Source organism: Mauremys mutica, chromosome 2 (genome assembly GCF_020497125.1).
Source record: "Mauremys mutica isolate MM-2020 ecotype Southern chromosome 2, ASM2049712v1, whole genome shotgun sequence".
In the NCBI taxonomy this organism is placed as follows: domain Eukaryota; kingdom Metazoa; phylum Chordata; order Testudines; family Geoemydidae; genus Mauremys; species Mauremys mutica.
The window spans coordinates 14,089,911-14,113,883 of NC_059073.1; the positions used below are offsets into that span (position 1 = coordinate 14,089,911).

A 23,973-nucleotide genomic window follows, 5' to 3' on the forward strand; every position below is an offset into this window, starting at 1 on the left:
CCCAAGTTTCATTCCCTGCTCCCCCAGACTTCTTGTGTGCCTTGGGTAAGTGCTTTTCCTTCTCTGTAAAATGAGGTTTATAGTACTGGGTGTTGTGAGGACAAGTGCTGTGAAGATTGTGAGATGCTCTCATACTACAGTGATTGGGGCCATGTATGTACCTTGGACAGGGAACTGGATGCACTCTGAGAAACATTTTTCCTAAGAGGGGAGAAAAATAGCTGAAGGGCTAAAGAAGTGGCCTGACATTTTTAATTAGAAAGGGTAGGCTATAAGTCCAGGGTGCCTCCAAATATTTATTGTTTGGAGACAAAAGATGGCACCTTCTGCTCTGCTGAGCGATGTAGAAAAGGCAATGCATAGATCAGTTTTCTCCAATATTGTTTTCAGTGTCCCACATGGTGGCTTTTGAAGAGACCTTTGGCTTGACCATTGAACTTCCTGCCACATACAAGCTCTGCAGAATAAAAATTACACATGAATATAAAAATAGAACAGAGGAGACTAGGTTGCACCAGATGCTCAAATTCCTGCTGCCTAAGTTGATTTCACATGAATCTGTTCACAGTAAAAAGAAAGCTGAGTGGGAAAATTAGAAATGGAGGCTGGTTCTGCACCCCTTTCTCCCATATGTCAATGAAACTAGCCATGCAAGTTTCCCTTATCTCAAGTCTCTTTCAGGGTGACTGCCACATTAGTATCTAGGCAATAGGGTGAGCATTAGAGCAGCAGTCTCAATTCTGCCTTCAGCTGTACGGGGTGTGTGGCTTTGGTAAGGAAAAACGCTGAAGAATGGGCGACCTGACCCTGCACACCTAACTCAAGAGGGGCTCCCCTCTCATCCAGTGGAGCATCCAAAAGGAAAAAGAGGAAAGAAAACAACCTTAGCAAGGTCAGTGTGGTCTAGTACATGGAGCACTGGACTGGGACTCAGGAGACCTGGATCCTATTCCTTGCTCAGCCACTGGTCTTCTGAGTGACCACAGGCAAGTCATTTAATCTCTCTATACCTCAGTTTTTCCAGGGGTAATATAGGAATGACGACACTAATGTCCTTTGTAAAGTACTTGGGATCTACTAGATGAGCTAGGAATTACTGTTGTTCGGGTCCTCTCCTCCATCATGACCCAGAGCGACTGCAGTATGAACACAGACATGTTCATGTATTAAACAGGGGTAGAATTCCCCTTGCAGGTATGTAACCAATAAACTTTTCACTGGGTTCGTAAAAGCACAAGTATGATGAAAACAGATGCCAAGAACAGAGCTTGTGATCCCAGTGGTAGAATTGTGGTCTCGTGTCCCATAGTTAAATTGTCAGCTCTCTGAAGCAGGGACTGCCTGAGGTCTGTACAGTGAGTAGCACAGTGGGGTCCTGGTGTGTGAGTAGGGCTCCTAGACGTTCCAGTCATACAAATTAATAATGATCAATAAAAATCAGGCCCTGATCGTTTTATGTGAAAATAATTTCACAATAAAGGCCTTATCCAAAGCCCTCTGAGTCTGTGGCAAGCCTCCCATTGAATTGGGTTTGGATCAGGCCTCATTTAATGTATTTCATTTAAAATCGCAAAGCTCCTCTCCGTGCTCTAGCTCCATGGTGAAGGCCAGTCTTCATTCACAGTCAGCTCATTCCCGGAACCATTTTGAAAATTACAGGAAAGGACTTTTATTCGGGAACTCTGCAGGGCCATCCTCAGTCACTGTCGTCTGGGTGCGTCTCTCAAGCATAGCAATTCTCACTTTTCAAGTGTGGGAATCATTCTGAAACCAGAAACCTTGATCAGAAACGCGCCTCACGTAAACTGGGTGGCAATAACCACTCCTTCCGTCTGATCACCTTCTGTGGAAATAAGCAACTGTCACCACTCAGAATAATGCCAGGAGTAATTTTCTATCGCCCGCGTTTTGCTGAAATGCCTCTCCTTCTGCCTCAGTATCCTGGCTTCTTCAGGACTTGCTTATGGGGCTGTGGAGGACAAAAAAACTATGATAAACGGTCCTGGCTTATTTAAATTGGATATAAGTCATGTAATGCATAAGAGGCCCCATAAGAATCAGAGCCCTATTGTGCTAGCTGGTGTACAAACACAGAGAAACAAACAGTCCCTATCCTGTTTCCCCCTCCCACTTCTCCCCCCCCGATGATGTTCCCCCTCTAGATTGTCCTTAGGACATTAGCCCTGAGTGAGGAGCAGCATGTCACTATACTGCCTCAGGAACACCCCAGGGAAGGGTGTATCTCCGAGGCCATGTCCAGACTGAGATCGCTGGGTGTCCCAGCAGCTTGGGGACCCAGAACCGTGACACTGCAGCGCAGGCGTGGTCTGTGAGTAATCCCAGCCTATGCCAAGGCTTTTGCTGCCACAGCTTTGCCGTTCTGGGATGCGAGCAAGCTCGATGAGAGCTGTGTGTGGCCGTGTCGGAGACTCCCTAACATGATGGCGATGAGGCCATGTAAGTATCTAGGGAGATGGATAGAGAAATTGTTCCTGCTTCCACAGCCCCACTGCAACATTAGCAGCTTTGAATGCACTTAGATCTTTTCCCAGAAAACAAGACACCAGTTCCTTAGCCTGGTGTCTCCTAGGCAAAAAGCAGGCATTAGCCTGCCTAATTGTACGCGCTGTACTGTACCACAGAGCTCTCTCTCCCCTCCTCCCCACCCCCCATCAGTTCCAGGCTGTTCACAGGACACGTTTCAGCCCAGCACTAAACATCACTTTCCAGCTAAAGGTTAATTACTCAGGGGGACATTTTCATCCAAGCTGCTGCCCGCAGGTTGCAATCCCTGCCTGAGCTCTATTTTTAGCCCCGCTCCTTCCTCGCTATTGATCCTAGTCACCCTCTGTTAATTAGATACACACAACACATACAGCATTTGCAACTCATTTTTCAATTCAGTTCAGCACCTCCCTCCCTTGAGATGTAATTTAGAGCCCTCCTTGATTCATGCTATTGATCTTCCCAGCAACTTTGCTGTAGGATTCTCTGTGTTGCAAGCTATTTATAGATTCTCTCCCCCCCCCCACACACTTCCCCTGGAGAATCAGAAATGGGCAACCTTAATCAGACTGCTCAGTTGCAAAAAGCCGGGGGGCAGCAACTCTTTCTTCAGTCTCTGTCGCTAGACACTATAGCTCATGTCTGTCATGTGTGAGTCCTTCCTGACATGTATGTCGTTGTTGTGGATTGGGAAGTGTGTAAGCTATGTAGCTGCTGTGACGAAGATATTACCTTAATGAAATATTACTCTGCTCTGGAAACTAATCCCACACCATATTCAGTTACAAGAATAATTGGCCAAGGTTTTCAAACGTGACCCTGTGATTTTTGGTGTCTCACTTTTTGACTACCCAACTTGAGCCATCTTAAAAGGGCCTGATTTTCAGAGGATGGGTGCTTAACACATTTTCTCAAATTTGAGCATCCAAAATCACTAGTCACTTTTGATAATCTTGGTCATCATCCATTGAGCCTCACAATGTCCTAGTTGCTCTGGAAGCATCGAGGAAGACAAAGTCTTGGAAACATAGGCTGAGACTCTGAACCGAGCCTGCAGGAGTTTGGTGCCCAGGTCTCATTGGATTTCAATGAGAATTAGGCACCTAAGACCCTTACACTCTTTTGAAAATCCCAGCCTTACATCTGAAGGCCCAAATTCCAATGTCTCCATTGAAATCAAGGGGAGATTGACTTGAGCGAACACCTCAGGCTCTGGCCCTAAATCAGACCTACTAAAATACACCTGCCCCAACCATGTAAAAATAGCAGGAGGAGGGGCTCTCAGGATTTTCAGAATGCCTCAAGCTATTGGAAATCTCCTACTGAATTGCCTGTATCTAGACACCTGGAACTCTGTGACGCCTCATTCCTGAATATTTGTGATGAGCATCATCACCAGGCCTTTAATTAAATGAAAATCCATATTAAAAACATATAGCACACCGCCATGGTAGAGCTTCCTCTCTTTATCCCCTGACCAGCTCTGTCTTTGTGTATGGAACCTGGTCAGCCTTGAATAAATAGGGTGGTGGTTATTGTTTGTTCAGATTAGGGTAGCACCTAGCGGATCCAATCCGGATCAAAGCTCCATTGTACTAGGGGCCATGCAAACACAGTGTGTGAGAGAGTCCCTGTCCTGAAGGCGGGGGTTGTGTCCTAAATAAATTAGGCACTGGACTCCCAGTGATCAACTCATGCCCTTGCGCTTCTTTGAAAATCCCAACCTAAATCGGGGAGAGGGGGAGCAATGAGGTTCTGTTGTAGGGGGCAGAAAGAGTTTGGTTTCCCCAGGGGCATACAGGGAGGCTGCAGCAAGGCCAAGAACCGCCTGAATCCCAGCCCAGTGCTTTCTCCACAAGCCCACCCCGCCTCTCTGGCTAGCAGCTGGCACTGGGTGATGGCCCCAGAACCAACCTGCCTCCTCCCAGCGCCTGGCAGAGCCCCCTTGGCCGTGGGCAGCCAAGCCCAGTCATGATTCATAATTGCTCTAATCGCCGCGCGCCTCATTGCTCCAGGGTCTATAATGGGGTTTGCTTTATTTAACCATAAACAGCTGTCTGCTCTGAGTCACCGTATTTACCGAAGGTGCTTATTTCACACAGCGCGCCGCGTAATATTGCCAAAGCGCTTTGCGGCTCCGAGAGGGGCAGGCGCTGATGGGGTGGGTGATTCCGCCCGCTGCAATTACCACGCGGGGGGGGGGAAACCCCACTCGTGGTGGGTAACTTCTGCTTTGTCCCGTGCCCGGCTCCCCTGCTGCAGGCGAGCGGACACAGCGAGTAGCCCCGCATTACACACTGGCCCCAGGGGTCTTGCCTGGGGTGAGGACTAGGTGGTGACCCACCCGAGAAAAGTAGCGGGCGTGGGGGGAGACCAGCCGAGCCCGTCCGGCGAGAGCTAACCAAGAAAAGCAGGGCTGCAGGCAGGGGTGGAAAAATGCGGGCTCAGCACCTGCCTCGCCCGCTTAGCAACACCTGCGGGGAGCAGAGAACTTTGCGGAGCGCGTTTTAAACTGGTTTCACTCCTGGCCTCCGCGCATGGCAAAGATCTGAAGCGTCGCCTGTAGCCCGGGTCCCAGGATCCCTCCTCACACACAGCCCCTGGCTCAGCGGAGTCTGGCAGGGAAGCAAGACCTGGTCCCCCCTGGCTGATGGACAGGCTGAAAGAGCGAAGGGAGCTCGCCTGGAAAACCTGCACCACGTGGTGCCTGGCTCCCAGCAAAACCCTGCTAGGCTGAGCATAGTAGGAGCAGGCGGGGAGTGGCCACAGCGGGGGAGGGGACCGAGCCAGCGGGAGCGAGTCGCCTGCGATGGTGCAAGGCAGGAGACCTGCGGGGAGAGAGAGACCAGGGGAGCAACAGATCAAGTGCAGCCTCTTGCAGGCAGGGTGGGCGCAGCGCGGGAGCATCAAAGGTGCTTCGGCGAGGAGCGGGTTAATAGGAAAAACCCACCCCAGCCGCTCACAAAAGCCACTGCAGGTTGGTTTGCCTGGGGACTGTTCACCCCGCCTGCTGGGAGGACGGGAGCGAGCGAGATGGCTTGGAGCAGTGGCTTGATTTTCCCCGAGATGCTGTCAAGTCCTTGGCAGGAGGCGGAGAACTGCTCTTTTTAAAAGGCATTGGGCCAAGGAACCCAACAGCCCCAAAGCAATAGAAAGTGGCAGTTTTGGGGTCTGGCTGAGGAGGGGTGTGTGTGTGAGGGGGGAGGGGCGCGACACCCCTGGCTCCTGTTGTTATTTTCGGGGGATGGTTTCGGTGTCTTTTCCTGCCCGTCGCAGAAAGGCTGGAATGAGCCTCCCTGGGATGTGATGCTTCACCTCCATGGGCCAGACAGGTTGATGGGCATGTGTCTGCTCGGAGCTAGAGCGAGCTCCAGCCAGGTGGGCTGCTGATTTTCTCCACCCTGGGAAACGCCTCTGCTTTTTGCACGCGTCTCCGTGGCCCCGGGGACCCTCCTCCCGCTGGGTCGTGCCCGGCGCCGGTGGACTCTGATTGCTTCACCCCAGGAAGGACGCGGCGCCCGCGAGTTCGGTTCCCCGCAGCGAGGACAGCCCGCTTTCTGGGTATGCTGCCGAAAACTCACAGGCTAACGTCTGACACGGTCTCGTTCATAGTCGGGCTGGACTTCCAGAGAGTCTCCATGAGCATCGGCCATCTCCAGCCACCTGACGCCAGACGGGCTCTTTCGGCGGGGAGCGGCTGAGGGCAGACGCCGCAGAGCGCCCGGTTTGAATTCTTTGGCTAGGAACAATTCATAAAAAGTTGGCCTCCGCCATCAAAGCCGCCGGTGCCCCGGGAGTGCTCTGCGCCCGGGGGATCGCTCCGATCCGCTGTGGGCAGGGGACCTGCACCCACTGACCATCGGCCTGGAGCTGGGCTCCCCAGCCTCGGAGCGGGGGTGCCTTGCACCAGCCCTCCCTTGAGGGCTCCTCTCACGCCTCCTCCCCGCACGCAACCAGTGGAGAGTGACAGTCCCGGGCAAGCCTCTGCCCCACCTCCCCGGCCCCTCTGGCGTGCCCGCCGCTGCAGCCTCTCCCTCACCCTCTCCAGAAGCGACCCCCCTTCCCCCTGGGCGGCAGCTCTCCGCCCCGGTGCAGCCCTGCCCGAGGCAGCTCTGATGGGGACGCTGCTCCCTCTCCCCCCCTCCCCCGCCATTCCTCCCCTCCCCCTCGCCAGCCTGAGAAGTGCTGAGTAAAGAAACTTGTCGGAGGAGCAGCAGAAACCCAACCTCCCCTTGCACCGGGTCTGCCTTGCTGCTGGGTGGCTCCCCGCCTGCCCCCCCCACCCCTCTCCCCGTGCCGCTCAGCCTCTCCTCGCCAGCACTCGAGGGCTGGTCCTCCCCTCCCCAGGACCGTGGGGCTCTTGTCCCCCCCCCCAGCCCACTCCTGGAGGCAGCGGGGAGGGGGGTGCTGTGCATGGCCCTGCGCACTGGGACGGCTTGGCTTGGGCAAGTCCTGCGTAGAGTTTCCCGGCTGCAGGGCACCTGGTCCAGGCGCTCCAGCAGCCTCCTGTGCCTGTCTTCCTCCCAGGAGCCCGAGCAGGGAGGCGGGGAGCAGCCGCCCCGGCGCCTCGGGAGCAGCCGCCGCCCCCTGCAGCTGCCCCCCGCCAGCTGCTGCTGCTGCACCCTGTCGGATCCCCGGACGGCCGGGGGGGGACATGGTCCCCTCACTCGCCCCTTGCTGGCGGCCATGAAGCGGCAGAACGTGCGGACCCTGTCCCTGATCATCTGCACGTTCACCTACCTGCTGGTCGGGGCCGCCGTCTTTGATGCCCTGGAGTCCGACAACGAGATGCGGGAGGAGGAGAAGCTCAAAGCCGAGGAGATCCGGCTCAAAGGGAAGTACAACATCACCAGCGAGGACTACCGGCAGCTGGAGCTGGTCATCATGCAGTCCGAGCCCCACCGGGCCGGGGTCCAGTGGAAATTCGCCGGCTCCTTCTACTTTGCCATCACCGTCATCACGACTATCGGTGAGTGCCCGGCCCCTGGCCTGGCCGAGGGATGCCACGAGCTGTTGGATGCAAAGGGTTAAACAGGGCAGAAGTCGCTCAGGACCCCTTCCCCTCCCTATCCCCGTGGTGTGCAGCTAGTGTCTTTCCAGGGGCTTTGCGATGGCCCACCAGTCACCCCGAGGCGCAGCCTTTGTCCTCTTGCACCTGGAGCGTGTGTCTGAAGTTGGGTGAGGGGGTAGGAAGGGGGCTGGCGTTGGCCACCAAGCGAGATTCATGCTCTCTCCGGGGAAGGGGAGGAGAAGGATAATAGACGCCAAAACTCTGCTCGGGAACCTCAAGGCAGGTGGCTGGGATGTGCAACCCATTCTGCTCTGCAACTCCTGGCTTAGCTACTTACTGTACCCTGGGCACTCCTTCACTTGCAAGCTTCAGGGACTTTGGGGGGGGGGGGACTCATGCAAAGAGCTATTTGATGATGATGGCAGTGAAGCCAGCATCAGCTAATCATAAGTCTTCATTTAATCATGGGAAAAGTTGTCTCTCTCTGTTTGCAAACAGTGTTGGTAGTGGTGGGTGCTGTGCCAGGAGACGCTGAATACAGTCGTCGTTTCTCTCTGTGGCTGCCTTGTTTACAACCCTTATTTTCCAGAAATTTTGTTTTGCAAATTGCAGTGACTGGTGCTTGAACAGTGGTGTGTTGTGTCACACCCGAGCCTGCATTTTTTGGGGTAAACAATTAAACAAACATAAAGACAATCACTCACCCTTATTCATTACTCAACTTCAAAGTGAAGTTTCCAGAGACTGTCAAGTGACAATATGTTGACAAAGCTACAGGCTGTCATTTTGCAGTTCTATATTTCACTCCAGTAAAACTGCAGGTTCCAAACAAAGTTTTGTTTCCTGAAATAAAAACAAGCAGGTCGACTACTAGAGGCTGTAATCTACAGATAAAACTGTAGCACTGTTGCTTTGGCCTGTATAGTGTTGACGTTGTTACTTGTTTTATACTAAATAGGCTGCATTTAATGAGGCAGCTGATATGTCCTTCTCACAGGACATGTTCCTCTTTAACATCTGTAGAGATCTGAGAAGGTCACTTCAGCTCAGTGAATGTTTGATAGTGCATTATATTGAACAGGACATGAAAGAGCAGCTTACTGTTGTTAATAAAGACAGACACTATCTTTTGACTGTTTAGGGCTTGTTACAACAAATTTGCACATTACCACCTAAAGATACTGTCAGTTTTCAGCAGAATATCCACTCTCCTTTGAGCTGTCAGGAAAAAGTGTTTACTTACATCTATATTTTGACTTTCTTACCTGGGGCAGCGAATCATTTTCTTCGAAAGATCATCTGACAATGTGAAGCCTAGTTCTCTTTATGGAGGTGATGAGATTTTTAAGAGAGAGTCTCTGCTTTTGTTTATTTCCTTGACTATTTTTTTCCCCACTGCCAGACATCTTTTTATGAATAGAAAACATAAATATTTCATAGGAGGCCATGCAACATATGGTTATTGTGCATGCTCTATAAAGCCAGAACTAGATTCCTGTTTTGTTCAGTGGGATTTCTTCTCCCCAATTTTGCATCTTTTAGTTTTTTATTTATGCCTTACTAAAACATTGAACTATCTTGTCCATATGGCTTATTATATGATTTAAATACATGTGTCCGTTTACTTACTGTACTTTGTATGCCTGCTGTAAACAACAGTTAAATATTTTCACAGTCACTAAGCTATGCTGGTGATGGGTATGAAGGGTTGTAAATGAGTTTTTTTTTCTTAAACAATGTTTTGCCTGGAAATAAACAAAAACTTACTTTTGTTTCCAAAGTTGAGGAAAGTTGGATCAATGTTTTCCTTTGAGATACAACAGAAATGACTTAATGAAAAATACAGAAGAGTCCAATTTCTTTTGCTAAAATGAAGGCTGAAGTTTATTAAGTCAACAATGTCAGTTACACAATGCTTAGGTGTTTTCTAAAATGAAGAGTTTAGATACGTTTAAGAAAATCAATAGCCTTGGACAGGTACCCATTTCTTGCACAGGGTACCATTCTTGTCAGTGGGCTGAGGCACTTTGGGAGGTCAGCATTCTTTTAACATTACAATATCTATAGCAGTAGTCAAGTGCTGGAAGAAACAATGCAGTGGAAAGACACAATGGGGAGATATCTTAACTAGTATTTATAAGTGTATTCTCTGGCAGGATAAGTGATCAATATTCCAAAAGTTTATTAATAAATTAGTTACTATATCTGTCTTGCTTTTCTTCTACTCTGTCTTTCACATAATCCATTCAAAACATAAGTTGCCCAGTGATGTTATCTTTTATAACAATTGTAAAAAATTAGAGTGGATGAAATATTGTGGATAAATTACTTGTTCATCCAAAAAGATTAATTTTCCAGTAAAAAGCTTCTCATTTTCAATTTTGGTCTACTTAAGAAGTTCTTGGGCATTGAAAGGAAATACTAAAGCATTTTTCCTCTGATATTGCTTCTTATATTGTGCAATAATATTAACTGTTCAGGTTAATCTTCTGTTGCTGTTCCTGTTTTTATTCTAAACTTGCACACATTGCTTGCATGCACATCTCATTCTTCCTTCAAAACCTTCCAGGTTGAATTCAAGAAGCACATACTGTGTTAACGAAAATGGCCCAGTCATTAAGTGCCCCTGTAAAATTAGTTTTGATGATCATAATGACTATCTCAGCCTGGTAGAGACTATTTATTTAGAAAAAGGACCCAAATGAAAGTAAGATTGACTTGTATTTATTGAGCTTCATTTTGAACGTCTACTGTACAAATATGGTGCTGAATGGGACAGCTCCCTGCAGCAAATGTCCTGCAGTATCCACATTTTGCCAAATTTTGACTCCACATTAAAAAGAAACACAACTCATTAGTTCGTCTTAAATATAGATAATTAAAGATCTATTTTAATGGAAGTATAAATAATTAAAAACCTTCCAAGTCAGTTGCAGTAATAAGATTTAGCCAACTTTTTACTCTCGTATTCTCTAGATCATTTTATTTTTATTGGCTTGCGGTAGTAGGTAGTTGCTGGTCTGTGTAACTTGTCAATCCCAGTTCTAAATAAAGGAATCTGAGAGTACCAAGTAAATGGAAAGAGGATTTGTATTCTTTCCCCAGGAGATCTTCCCAAACTCAGATTACAATATTATTTTACTTCTGTTTTCTAATATCTCTAGCAAGGAATTAGCAAGAGCAAACATCACGATTTTCTGTAACCTTATTCTTAAAATCCAGTGGCAGAATAGAAACATCCCTTTTATTGAAGTTTTTGTCCTGTTAGAATTATGAGAAAGTTTTCACATGGTCAAAGGAAGTAATCAGACACTTATGGCTCTCAACACTTACTGATTTTAATTCAGGATTCTTCTCACTTCGTTAATATCAGCTCCCATCCACTTCCAGCTATCAGGCCAAGAGGATGAGAGAGAGTAAATGAATCTAATATTCCTTCCAGCTATTTATCTTTTAAATGATACACTGTCATTTATACCGTTGAGTAAATTAAGAGTCTGGGTATTACGAATAACAATGCCAACTTTTGAAAAGAAATTCTGGTAACTTGTGACTCCACCTTCTAGGTTTACAGGGGTGAGTAAACTGTTTTTACTTAGGCAGGTGGTGACCCTGTCAAAATGTGTTAGTAGTATAGCTATGACTCCATCGTTTAGGCTTTTAAGGGTGATAGTCATACTTGATTTAACACTACAGAGCCCTAGTAAACACTGAATATTTCTGAAGGCTTGTGTGGATTGTAAAGAACTGAAAGCTGTTTATGTTGCCCTAAAATGAACTAAAGCAATGAACAGATTGAGGATGTTCTTTTTTTGGAAAAAAGAAGTGACTGCATAAAGTAATGAGAGCTGAATGCAGACATGGCATGTGATGTGCAGAGGGAGTCTCAAAGAGCTGGTTTTCTAGCTTGATGATCTTCTGACTTTTTGAACTCAGTCCATAGTCTACTGTGAGAAGAGATTGAAACACTCTGATCAACAGAGATGTGGTGTTTTTGGAGAATGCTGTATAGTATCTGCAATACCCAGTAGATGATGCTTCCACTGATAGGGATGCTTTGCAAACAACAGATAGCTGCTTCACAGAGCGTTTGGCCCCAGATTTAAGAAAGTAGCTAAACACACGATTAAATGCATTTCTGTTCAGGACAGCCTTTAAGCTACTTACCCTCTCTGTGCTTCAATTTACACATCTGTAAAATGGGCATAATAATACCTACTGCAGAAGGATGGGTAAGATTTGCTTGCTTAATTTTTGTAAAGTGCATTGAGATCCTTGTATGGAAAGGTCTTGGAAGTGATAGAACAAAGAAGTCCATGATTTGGTCAGCCAACGGCTGCATCAGCAACTTGCCAGCCGCATGAAGGCCATATCTAATTTAAATAAAAGAGAGCCGATTGGAGCCACTCTCCTCTTTAATACATTCAGATCAAGAGGGAGGGCCACATGCACTTGTGGTACAAATGGGCATAGCTCCTTTGAAGTCAATGAAACTCTTCTAATTCATGCCAGTGGAGCTCTGGCCCAGAGTATTAAATTGTGAGACTTGTAGTCTCTGTTGATTGCACCTTCATACCAATGAGGTCAGCCAACTTGTAGAACTCTGTGGATATGATCACATTGTACATGAACATGCAGAGTCAGCCACATTGTAGTACTCCAGGTGTCCATACAACTGTAGAATAGGTTCAGTGAATCTTAAAAGGCCCATCTATACTATATTTCCAACTGCATGAAACCATTTAAAAATAGTTTGCCGTTACCGCAGTTGTGCCGTCAATGTGGCCAGTCCACAACTTTGTTAACATGTTTTTAGAGACAATTCTTCAGTCTATTAAAAGAAAAATGTTTTTTTCACACTTATACCCTGTCGACATCATGCTATAGTCATGTTAGCAGGACCCATTTTAAAACGGTTTCCAAAGAAGGCTGAAATGTAATTTAGATTGATCTTAAACCACGTTTGCCCAGGATAACATATCCAAGTTATATATACAATAATAGGCTGCAGTTGGTGTGATGAAGTGGGACTGTTCTTAATGTTTCCTCAGAATACTGTGTGGGTGCCTCAGTTTCTGGCCAACACTCTGTCTCCTGGCAACTAATGGCCTGAACCCTTCCCCCCTGCAAGGGGATGCTAAAGGTGTGGGAGAACAAAGAGATCAGGTGACCTCCTGGCCCGGGAAAGGAACTCAGCAGAAAAGGAGCAGCTGAAGGGGGTTTCAGTTGGGAGCTGGCTGGGGATGGGAAGTGAGGGCAGACGGGGTTGTCTGGCTTGCTGGGCTCCAGAATGGACCCGGCTGAGGGGTCCAATTCTCTGTACCTACAAGCTCTGTTTTAGACCGTGTTCCTGTCATCTAATAAACCTCTGTTTTACTGGCTGGCTAAGAGCCACGTCTGACTGTGAAGCGGGGGTGCGTGCAGGACCCTCTGGCTTCCCCAGGACCCTGCCTGGGCGGACTCGCTGAATGCTCCAAGGTCAGACCCAGGAAGATGAAGCCGTGTGAGCTTCTTGCCCTGAAGACAGTCTGCTCCAAGGGAGAGGAGGCTCCCCAAAGTCCTGACTAGCTTTGTGGGGAGCAGTTCCAAAGCGTCGCCCAGGGACTCCGTGACAGTTTGGTTTCTGAAACACCCAAAAGTCCCTTAGCCTTTGGTGATTGTTGTGCCCAGAGCTTCTTGATACAAATCTGAGAAATGGGTGACTGATTTCATTATTATTATGTAGCATTTGGCGTCCTTTCTCTCTCTTCTCCTTGCCTTTCTGTTCCCTTTTAATTTTTCTTCACTTTCTTCCTTTTTCTATTTTTCACAAACTCTGATGCTCCTTGGGATCAGGGTCAGTTCTAGGGGCAGGCAAGCAAGGAAGTCACCCCTGGGGGCCATCTTCCAAGGGGCTCCATAGCTTTGCAAGTTTTTTCCTCTTTCTTTTAATCCACTGATTTGTTGGCTGTGGTTAGGGCATCTTCTTTTTTTGGCTTGGTCACTGGGGATGAGGGGGTTGTGAAAATGTTTTCTGCCCTGGCCGGCAAAATGGCTGGGACCGTTCCTGCTCAGTACATTTTTTTTTCTATGGAGAAAGAAAGTCCAAGATCTTTTAAGTGACACTTTGTTCTTCTCTCTTGTATAGCCTTTGAATATACTCGTTGTTTATTTTTCTATACCCATATCAAGTGTCTGAATTCCTTGTGCACCTTTCCTAGGAATGGCTTATAAGTGTCTGTGTCTGTACACCCGTACTTCACTTTGTGCAATAACTACGCAATGCCAAAACAAATCGCAGTATAAATGAAACAAACGGGCAAACTGTCAAGGAAGGAAGGAAGGAAAAAGAAGGGGGACGAGAGAAGGAGCAGAGGCATTGATGGGGCAGTTAAAAGAAGCAGGGAGGAAGAGAAATATGGGAGGAGGAAAAGAAGCTCAAGAGACAGCTCATTAATTGATTTATCCATGGGCCCGCTCTTGATCCCATTGAAATTAATAGCAAAACTTCATTGATTTCAGTGGGATCCGGATCAGGCCCCTGTGCATACAGGACTGGAGCCAAAGGAAAGTTATCCAATGGAAAGACAGCCCTTGACCGAGCCCATTGTTTTTATTTCATCTGATCCTTGCTTCATGCAAGGAACTAAGTGTCTTTAACTCCTGCCAAAGGCAATAGGAGTTCAGGGTGCTGGCTCCCTAGAGGAGGAGCTCATACCCTTGTGCTGGGGACCATTGTTTGGTAAACAGTGATGGGTGTGATCAATGCTGTATTGTAACACGAATAACGAACATCATATCTTACCTTGCATGTTCAAAATGCTGTACAGCCATTCAGTAATTAACCCTCACAGCATTTCTGTGGGATTGGTAAATCCTGTAAAAACATCTCCTCAGTTGAGAGATAGGAAGGTTAAGTGACTTTCCTAAAGTCACACACTGCTTCAGTAGCAGAGCCAGGATGGGAACTGGAGTGGAGCTGGATCCAAAACCTGTTCTTATGCCTCCAAACCACTGCTGGAGGTAAAAGTATGAAACTGTCTCATAAATCCACCCGATTTAGGCTTAATCAGTTTTTGCCTTTATTTGTACAATTTCAGACAGAATTATTGTCAGACAAATGTACTGATGCCAGCAAATAATAACAGACAAGATGGAATAGGTAAATGGGCCCAAGTTACCACATTCTGGGCACTGGGCAGTTCTTTCACATTCCATGATGGCCGTTCCCTTCTCTGACCCCTTGGGCTAGTCCTTCAGTCCCATTCCTTCACTTTCTGCATCAGTGTTTTTTCCAATCTGAGCCTTGTTCACTTAGGTGTTTTAAACATGTCTACATTACAGATTCCTTAATCTTTATCCAGTCGACTTTTAGCACATTACCCCTTGGTTTTGTTAAGTATCCCGTACATGATGTATATGCAGACTTCATTTACCCAACCTCTGCATTTTTCCTGCTGTTTTTGCACTTTTGGGGTCACGTCATTCTCTGTCACTCTGTTCCTGAGCCTTCCCAGACAAAGCGTGTTTTATATTTATCATTACATGTTTGTGTAGCTCTTACTTACACCTTCCAGCATGACATATTACTTATCTCGCCAACAATACCGTCGTTTTAAACAAATCACTTATGCCAGGCAAGGCTTTGGCTGAAGTGTTACCTTCTCTATACTCGTTCCCTATACATAATTACAATTTATTAAAATCTAGCTAACAAAGCCCTTGGTCTTACCATTTAACAGTTCTTCATTTTTATATCTCAATAGCATATTCAATATGTGTTATCCTACTCTATCCATTAATCTATTATGGGGTGGAGGCTTGGAAAACGTGATGAATCTTTAATGTCAACATTTTTTGTCACCGTTAAACATATGTTTTCAAAGGCCTTTTTCATTCAAAGTCCAGTTTTGTTTGTGAATCATTCAAAAAAAACCCCAAACCTTTCATTAGAAATTTTCATGGGTTGTATTTTGAGGGATGTCTCAATTTAAGGGCCTTGATATTTGTTTTTCATGGTACCACAACACCACACAGACTTTCCTAGTTTATATCCAGGTAAATAGTACCTCCCCCGAATGTGGGTATACCAAAGGCAGACATTCGTCGTGGATTCATGATATTATAAACAAGCTTCTCTAACTTGGGTCTCATGGTTCTGGATAGCAGCAGAATCTGTGCATGGAAATACAGCCAAATTATATAGAGATGGGCACGTACTATTCTGTTTTATTATCATCTTGGGGAGGGATTTTCAAAAGAAGGCTTAAAGAGCTAGGTGACTTTTATTGAAAATCCCAGCCTTTGTTATGATTGTGGCTGGATGAATTAGCCATCTTCCCCCTAATACAAGCTAGCCATCAAGGACATCTGCTGGTAATGCAGAGCTAATCAGTCATAGTCCTCTCTGCTTCTGATGTGAGCCAACAGGTTGCTACTGACTGCAGTACATGTTTATTGTACACAGTAGATCATGGGTGGCATCCTATGCCTATATTACCTGGATCCTAGGACGTCTGGAAATTTAGGGCCTGATTGAAGCCTCTTGAAGCCAGTGAAATACTCCCGTTTAGTTCAGTGGGCTTTGGATCAGGTCCTTATTCAGGTCCATACATTCCGTGATCCAAGGAGCCACATTCTGTAGCAGCCAAACTCCTAAAGAATTCTCTGTAGTGTAAAGCAAATAACAGACATTCAAAGAAGGGAACGCAAGCGATGTATTGACCTGTTGTTATGAGTTCTTGCTGTACAAGTGCAGTTTTTATATGCACATTTTCCCCCAAACAAAGAAACATACGTGGTTTGCTGAGGTTGAGCTTATGTTGTCTTTGGAGTTTACAGCTAGGATTAGCATGAAGCTTTTTTCAAGGAGTGAGGGATTAAGCTACATCTCCAACTTTCGACAGAGAAATCTGCAAGAAGAGCTTTGATGCTTATTTTTGCTGTTGTTTTAAAAAATATATTATGCATTCTTTCCCCATTGCCTGACAGTTAACATCCTCTTCTGATCAGCTGAGATAGTGGATTTTTTTATTTTTAAAGCTTAATATGCACTTTCTTCCTTTCTGCTTCAGGAAAGAAAACACCCCTCCAAGTTTCTTGGCATTTTTTCCCAGAATTATATAAACATTTTTTTAATGTTGGGCAGATTGCCATAGGAGGCTTATGCAACATTCAGTTGGTTAAGGGCTCACTCTCCATTTTTAACTGCTCGCATTATTGAGATGATGTGGGCATTGCAATGAATGACAACTCCCTGTTAAGGGGCACGTATGTATTTGTTACTTGTTAGGGTGATTAAGAGGGAAAGAATTTTATATTGTCCCTTGAGTTGAATCCTGGATCATACCAAAGCAGCACAACCGAGAAGAACATCTTGCAGAAGAGCCCGCTCACTGTGGGGTTATAGGGATCTGACAGGCAGCAGATGGTTTCCTAGGCTCTGCCATCACTGAAAATGATAGCTCTCTTTGCTCAATGTGGCAGTCTCTTCGGAAAGGCGTGTTTTTCCTGAGACTGATAATACACAGAGTGACGAATTAAACCCACAGCAGCTAATTGTATAGTACAAGAGGTCAGATCAGGGCAAATGGTGCTGTCCCTCAACCTGCGGAAATTCTTAAAGCTCATACTGAAGGGAAATTGGAGACAAAAATTCTATTCTCGAGGTAATTGGTGGTGCCAGCAGTTTTCTGTATGTCTCCATTATCCTATTATGAAGACATTTTAGGTCCAGGTGGTGGCATGTTTTATCCTCCACAACCTACCTTCTCTTTTAGCTGTGTCTACCAGCAATGTCCTAGTCCTATGTTTAAGTCATCACAGGCTGTTGCCATGGAAGTTGTGACACAAAGGCAGTATTTTAACAAATCTACGGCCACAGAGGAGCTTTGCAGTTGTCACTTTGCTGTATGTTATGATGGAAGTTTGCTGGGGCAGCAGGGATAGATTTTGTCTCCTCCTGCTTCAAAAGCACAGCCCTTTACCACCTGAGCTAAAGGAGAATCCCCAGTAGCTATTAACAGCTTGGGGTCTATGGTACACAGGGGAACAGGCCTGATTTAATCCAGAGCAAGACAATGGTGCGTGTAGTAATAATAATTGCAACAATTCATGAAAGCTCCGGTTTGGAATTTAAATGAAGTCCATTGCAGAAACTAGGGATGTTGTAGCAGAATTTACTCCAGTGTTGTGGAATACATAAGGCTATGACTATAAAGCTACTGTATCTGAAATATTATAGGACCCTCCATGAAGTAGTGATAGTTGACCTTAGTTTTGGAGTTTGCATCAGGGAAGAACCTTGAAGTCGCAATACGTCTCTGATGTTGCTTTGAACTATCCAAACATCTTGTGAATATGCTTCCTTGTGAGATTTCTGGTACTTCCTGCTTCTGCTTGTGTAAGCATGTCCTTTCAGTGGTATTTGGGCTCTAAAAATAAGGCACATAAATGTTAATCAACTATGTCTGAATCCCAAAGAAGCTCAGTTTGGGTTTGATTTGAGTTAGGGCCAAGGTTTTGCAGAGGAGAGATTCTTATTGTATCTCAAAGGGGTTGCCCATCTCTCATATCCAACACTCTTGAAAATACATGAACCACTGTGCCCCTTGCTACAGATGGTACCACAGGTGGATTTTCTCTGGGAGGTTTTTAGCTTCTGCACCTTTGAACAATTATTGTTAAAATGAGATCAAGCTCATTTCAGGCAACAAATAGTTGAAACAATAAGTTCTTCTTCCTTCTGCCTTGTGCAAGGGACACATTTTGGCTTTGAATTCATGTCCAGGAACTGCTTACAGGCATCTGAGGGTAGAATTTGACCAAAATACTTCCGAAGATGTGTTTACTGATGCAGGGCCGGTGCAAGGAAGTTTCGCGCGCTAGGCGAAACTTCCACCTTGCACCCCCCACACAGCTAACCCCGCCCCCCCACGGCAGCTAACTGAGCCCCCCACCCGGGGAGCTCCCCCACAGCAGCTACCCCCCCCACCACGACAGCAAACCCCTCTCCCCACTGTCCCCCCACGCAGGTAACCCCCACCTGGGGAAACTCCTCCCCCCCCCCACCAGCTAACCCTGCCTGGGGAGACTCCTCCCCCCCCCCGCCAGCTAACCCTGCCTGGGGAGACTTCCCCCCTCTCTCCCCGCCCACCACGGCAGCTAACCCTGCCTGGGGAGACTTCCCTCCTCCCCCGCCACGGCACCTAACCCTGCCTGGGTAGCCCGCCCCAGCTCACCTCGGCTCCGCCTTCTCCACTGAGCACGCCGGCGCTGCTCTAATTCTCCTCCCCGCCCAGGCTTGCGGCACTGATTGGAGGAGACTTAGAGCTGGGCTGTGTGCTCAGCGGAGGAGGCAGAGTGGAGGTAAACTGGGGCGGGGAGCTGTTCCCCTGTGCGCCCCCTCCCCCATTACTGCGGGCAAGCCTCCCTGCGCGCCCCCACACCCAGCTCAGCTCCACTCCACCTCCTCACCTGAGGGGACTTTTAGGTGCCCCCAACCACTAGGCGCCCTAGGCATCCGCCTAGTTTGCCTAAATGGTTGCACCGGCCCTGTACTGATGTCTTGGGGAATCTGAGTTGTATACATGTGCATGTGCACGCATACAAACATACACACACGGCCTCCCTTCCCATGTTGCTTTGTGTGGTAAGAAATATCACAAAAAAGGAGGGAGATGGTAACTTTATCAGGGAATACCTGTCCAGCACCTCTGGTCTGCACACATGTGAGCATCTGGCCTTTGAAAGCAAAGGGCTTAAGTACATGAATTGTTCTTAAGACAGATCATGACTGGTAATAAAAGGGCTATTATTTAAAGGGTACTTTCCAGAACAATTAGAGCTTCACTACCGATGCATTTGCCTTAATGACCACACTAGGCCAGTCAGAGGAAGCAGCATTAGCTGATACTTACTTATGTAGGCCAACAGAGGCAAATTAGCTATATTACAAGCCAGCTCCTGAATGCACTGCACAACTCGGGGGCTATTTTAATGCTTGAGAAGCAATAGCTAGAGATGATTCCGAATGGCTGCTTTCTTGTTTTCTTCACAAACACCCACCCCAACATGGCTTTAAGATGCACAGCTCCTCTACTTTCTAGTAGCTAACACTCTGTGAGCCATATTGATCCCTGGTCTCGTCCAGGGGTTAATTTGACCCTACTGTTGTAATATCCTCCTTGCAAATGCACCAGAGCCAGTTTATAACCCATGAAACAACTTCACTCACAATCAGTAGAGGCTCACTGTGCTCAGAATTGGCTTTGAGCAGCTCCTGTTGTACTTAGGCAGAAGCTGGTGTTTTGATGAAGTATTTACTCTTAACCACTAGTAAGTGTACTAGGGTTTCAGCCTTTTATGATGTGTTCTTAGGCTCGCCCACCTTATCTTAACAATGAGTTTCTATGGTAGGTCTTTCTAGACCATTACTATCTTCCAGTTATGCATTTGCTCGCCTACAGTGGAGTTGGGGTGTTTACCACCTGTGAGCATATGGTTTTGAATGGTTCAGTCAAACTCACGTATTAGAGCAGTCACAGTTGACTGGAAGGTAGCAGGTATTGGTTGGCACAGCTGCCATCTGAGGGCTAGAGTTTGGGTGTCCCCGTGTGTCTGGGTAAAAGAGAGGGGCAGGGATGGAACCCTTCTTTTCCTGAGGGATAGCTCAGTGGTTTGAGCATTGGCCTGCTAAACCCAGGGTTGTGAGTTCAATCCTTGAGGAGGCCACTTAGGGATCTGGGGCAAAAATTGGTCCTGCTAGTGAAGGCAGGGGGCTGGACTCGATGACCTTTCAAGGTCCCTTCCAGTTCTAGGAGATTGGTATATCTCCAATTATTACCTTTTATTACCTAATTACGTATGGTGTTCATTTTTAATGGTGAGCGTCAGTAACCATTGGAACAATTTGCCAAGGGTCGTGGTGGATTCTCCATCACTGACCATTCTTAAATCCAGATTGGATGTTTGTCTAGAAGATCTGCTCTAGGAATTCTTTTGGGGAAGTTCTATGGCCTGTGTTATCCAGGAGGTCAGAGTAGGGACCATTGTGATCCTCTTCTGGCTTTGGAATCTATGAATCCTCACCAGTACAGAGGGAGACAAAGGCCAGGGCTCGTGGTCCATTAGCAGAAAGCATGGGGATAACTCAGCCCGACTGCACCCCCCGGCATCTAAAGTAGAAATGACCTGGTAGGTTATACCACCCTGCTTCTTATCCACTAGAAGCTGGAGGCTGGCTGTTTGAGAAGTGCTCACTTTCATGGGATGTAGCTGTTAGTCCTCCTAATCCTGCCGTGCCAGTGCACCTGGAAGCATACTGCTCGCTTTTGTCCTCTGCATGCAGTGCTTCAGTACCTGCTGCTTAGGTGCTTCATGTCTCCATCCCCCTCCTGCAGTGTGCAACAGCCAGAATACAGCCCTTGGTCTGGTAAAATGCTGCTGCTGTCCAGAAGAATACTGAATTACTATTCAAAAGTAACCAGTTCCTCCAAGAGCCCTTGCCCAGGGAGGAATCAGGGTGTTTTTAAAGTATGTCTCAAAAATGTGGTTATGTAGATTTTTCTCCCTCTGAGTGGGTTTGTTATGTAGATGGAGGGGTACCATTGTGTTAACAAGTCATGTGCTTGGTTGGAATTGATACTGATCAGTTAAGGGATTGGGAATCTGGGCACTATATGCTAAATATCTATTTCATCTTTGGATAGATGTGCACTGGCTTCCTTTGGCGTTAATACAACACAGGTGCAAAAGAGCTCAACACATTGGATGCATGTTGGGGTTTGGGCTCTTTTGAAAATCTGGCCTTAGAAGTCACATGGGAGCTGCCGAGTGCTGGGGCATTTTACAGACATCAATGTGGGATGGTCAGGGAAGATGCATAGCACCCGCATCTTTAAGGACACAGGTTTGTTCAGAAAGCTGCAAGCAGGGACTTTCTTTCCAGAATGCAAAATAACCATTGAAATGTTGAACTGCCAATAGTGATCCTGGGAGACCCAGCCTATCCCTTGCTCCCAGGGCTTATGAAGCCATACACCGGACACCTGGACAGCAGCAAGGAGTGGTTCAACAACAGGCTAAGCAGGTGCAGAATGGTGGTGGAATGTGCCTTTGGCCATTTAAAGGGTCGCTGGTGTAGTTTGCTTACTAGGTTAGACATCAGTGAAAGCAATATCCCCACTGTTACCCCTGCCTGCTGTGTGCTCCATAGCATCTGTGAGGCAAAGGGTGAGAAGTTTCCACAGGAGTGGGGCATGGAGGTGGATAGGCTGTTTGCTAATTTTGAGCAGACAGATACCAAGGCAATAAGAAGAGCGCAGCATGGATCACTACATCTCAAGAAGGCTTTGAAAACCCAGTTTAGTAACGACCCACAGTAATGTGCACAGCTTCTTGAGTTGTGCCTTCCCATACTGTGAACCTTGCTGTGCCTGCTAGGTTTCTGTCTCCAGAAAATCCTCTCTGTTTCCTCAGTTTCCCTGTACCTCCCCTTCCCCCTCTTCCCCCATGGTGTGAAGTAATAAAGATTATTTAATTCTCAGGACCTGGTCTTTTATCGCACAAACATATTGGAAGTGAAAGATCAGAAAAAGAATGCAACCTTGGTCAGTAGAATAAAATTTGGAGGGGAAAAACACAGTGATCCTGTCTTCTAAATACAGTGGGCTTGGCAGTCAAAGATCATTGTATGTGCACTTTTATTGCTAGTAGCCTCCCCCAGTGTTGAGTGGAAGGAATATAGCTTTCCCCTGCTCACCTCCTGGAATGTTTGGGAGAGGAGGAGGATGGCGATCCAGGAATGCCATTCTTCAGGGGCTGCAGAGGGAGTTTAGCCTCAAGGTGTTTCTCCTGAAGGTCAACGAGATGCTTCAACATGTCTGTTTGTTCCTTCAGAACCCCCAGCATCTGCTGCTGCATGCCACGCTCACTCTCCTGGGCTTTCCTCCTGCTCCCAGTGTCCATGTCCAGTTTTCAGAGAGAGAAGTCGTCCGTGCTCTCTGCTTGGTGTCAGCTGTCCCAGAGGTGTTCATAAACTCATTAAACATGTCATCAAATGCTCTCTTTCACCTTCTAATCTGGGACAGCCTCTCCACTGGCATGGAGGATGAGCTGAAGGCCACACTTTCAGCCCTAAGACATGGAAAGCACAAAGCAACCATGGTCAGTGCATACCCAAGGGAAAGAATCTGTTCAAGAGTGGCTGAGATTAAGTGCACTATCAAGTTAGTTTCTATGCCTTCTTCTCAAGGCACTATGAGATCCTGAGCTTGCAGTGGAATTGACTTATTGATTAGTCCCACCACCAAATGCTAGCTCCTACTTACATGTCTCAGCCCAGTATAATGTCCTTTATCCTCTTAGCTTCCATTCCTATGCCTCTCTGTCCCCTCACCCCCTTCCATCAACCAGAAGGAGTGGAATAGAGTCATCCATCCCCTCTTGATGAAAAGAAGGGAGTGTGATATACTAGGCCAGATTCTGATCTTGGTTACCTTATTTTAAATCCAGGCCAATTCCACTGATCTCTGTGGACTAACTCTGGATTTACACTGTGGTAAATGAGTTCAGAATCTGACCTACTGACCCTAAATTTTGAAGACCCCCCCCTCGAATTTTACAGTGTCAGTACTGGCTACTGCAGCAAATGGGAGGTTAGGCAGCTGTCTGCAATGCCTAGAAAATGTTCCCAGGCACAGTTTTCTTAAAATATATATATAATATATATATATATATATATATATATAATATCCTGTAAACAACAAAATCGATACAATTCCATCCATATAATTAATTAAAAATTGTCTTCCTCTACATCTCACTCTGTGCAGTTTTCAGCACTGTGGTGAATGCAGAATTCCAGGGGCCTCGCTACAGAATTTAGGGCCAGTATGTAATAATCAGGACCTTGGACAGAGGATTTGAGAGAGGGTGAGGCTAGAGACCAGAAAGTGCTTTTTCTCCCAAAGGGCATGCATTGAACAATGCATGCTGACCAGCCCCACACAAAGAAACTGGGAAGCAATAGTGTTGGTGTGAATATAACTCTAAACAGCATATAGCGTTATGGACTAATACCCTTGAACTAGCTCTTCAACAGTTGGTGTTTCCTGTGTCTTCGCCACTGAAGTGGCGTCACTCCTGATTTATACTGGTGTGCGAACAGAAGCCAGGTCAGAATGTCCAGGAGAGGATGGGCTTCTAGTTCTTTGCATTCTAAAAGTTTGGTGTTCCTGAGCTGTTATTCTGCTTGGAGGGCTCCCTTGCAATCCTTGTGGAGCCCTGAGGAAACCCCCTTTCCCCTCCCATATATATTTCACTCCTCTCCTCTCTCACTCTCCATGCCTTCCATCTCAGCCATTGCTATTGTAGGCATGGGAGACTTCCTGAAAAATTTGTCCAAGCCGACCCTCTATCAACCGGAGGGATTTGTTGTGGATGGAAGCAAGGCACTCCCTTCCCTTTCCATAGGCATC

General features: G+C 46.8%; 1 protein-coding gene across 1 annotated transcript in view; it reads left to right on the plus strand.

Moving 5' to 3' along the window:
- Positions 1–6,875: 6,875 nt before the first annotated feature.
- KCNK9 (potassium two pore domain channel subfamily K member 9) overlaps positions 6,876–23,973 on the plus strand; it is a 119,207-nt gene continuing 102,109 nt past the window's right edge. Inside the window, exon 1 of the mRNA XM_045002886.1 lies at positions 6,876–7,474. Coding sequence (XP_044858821.1) covers positions 6,919–7,474 — 556 coding nt within the window. The 5' untranslated portion in view covers positions 6,876–6,918. The remainder of the gene's footprint in view (positions 7,475–23,973) is intronic.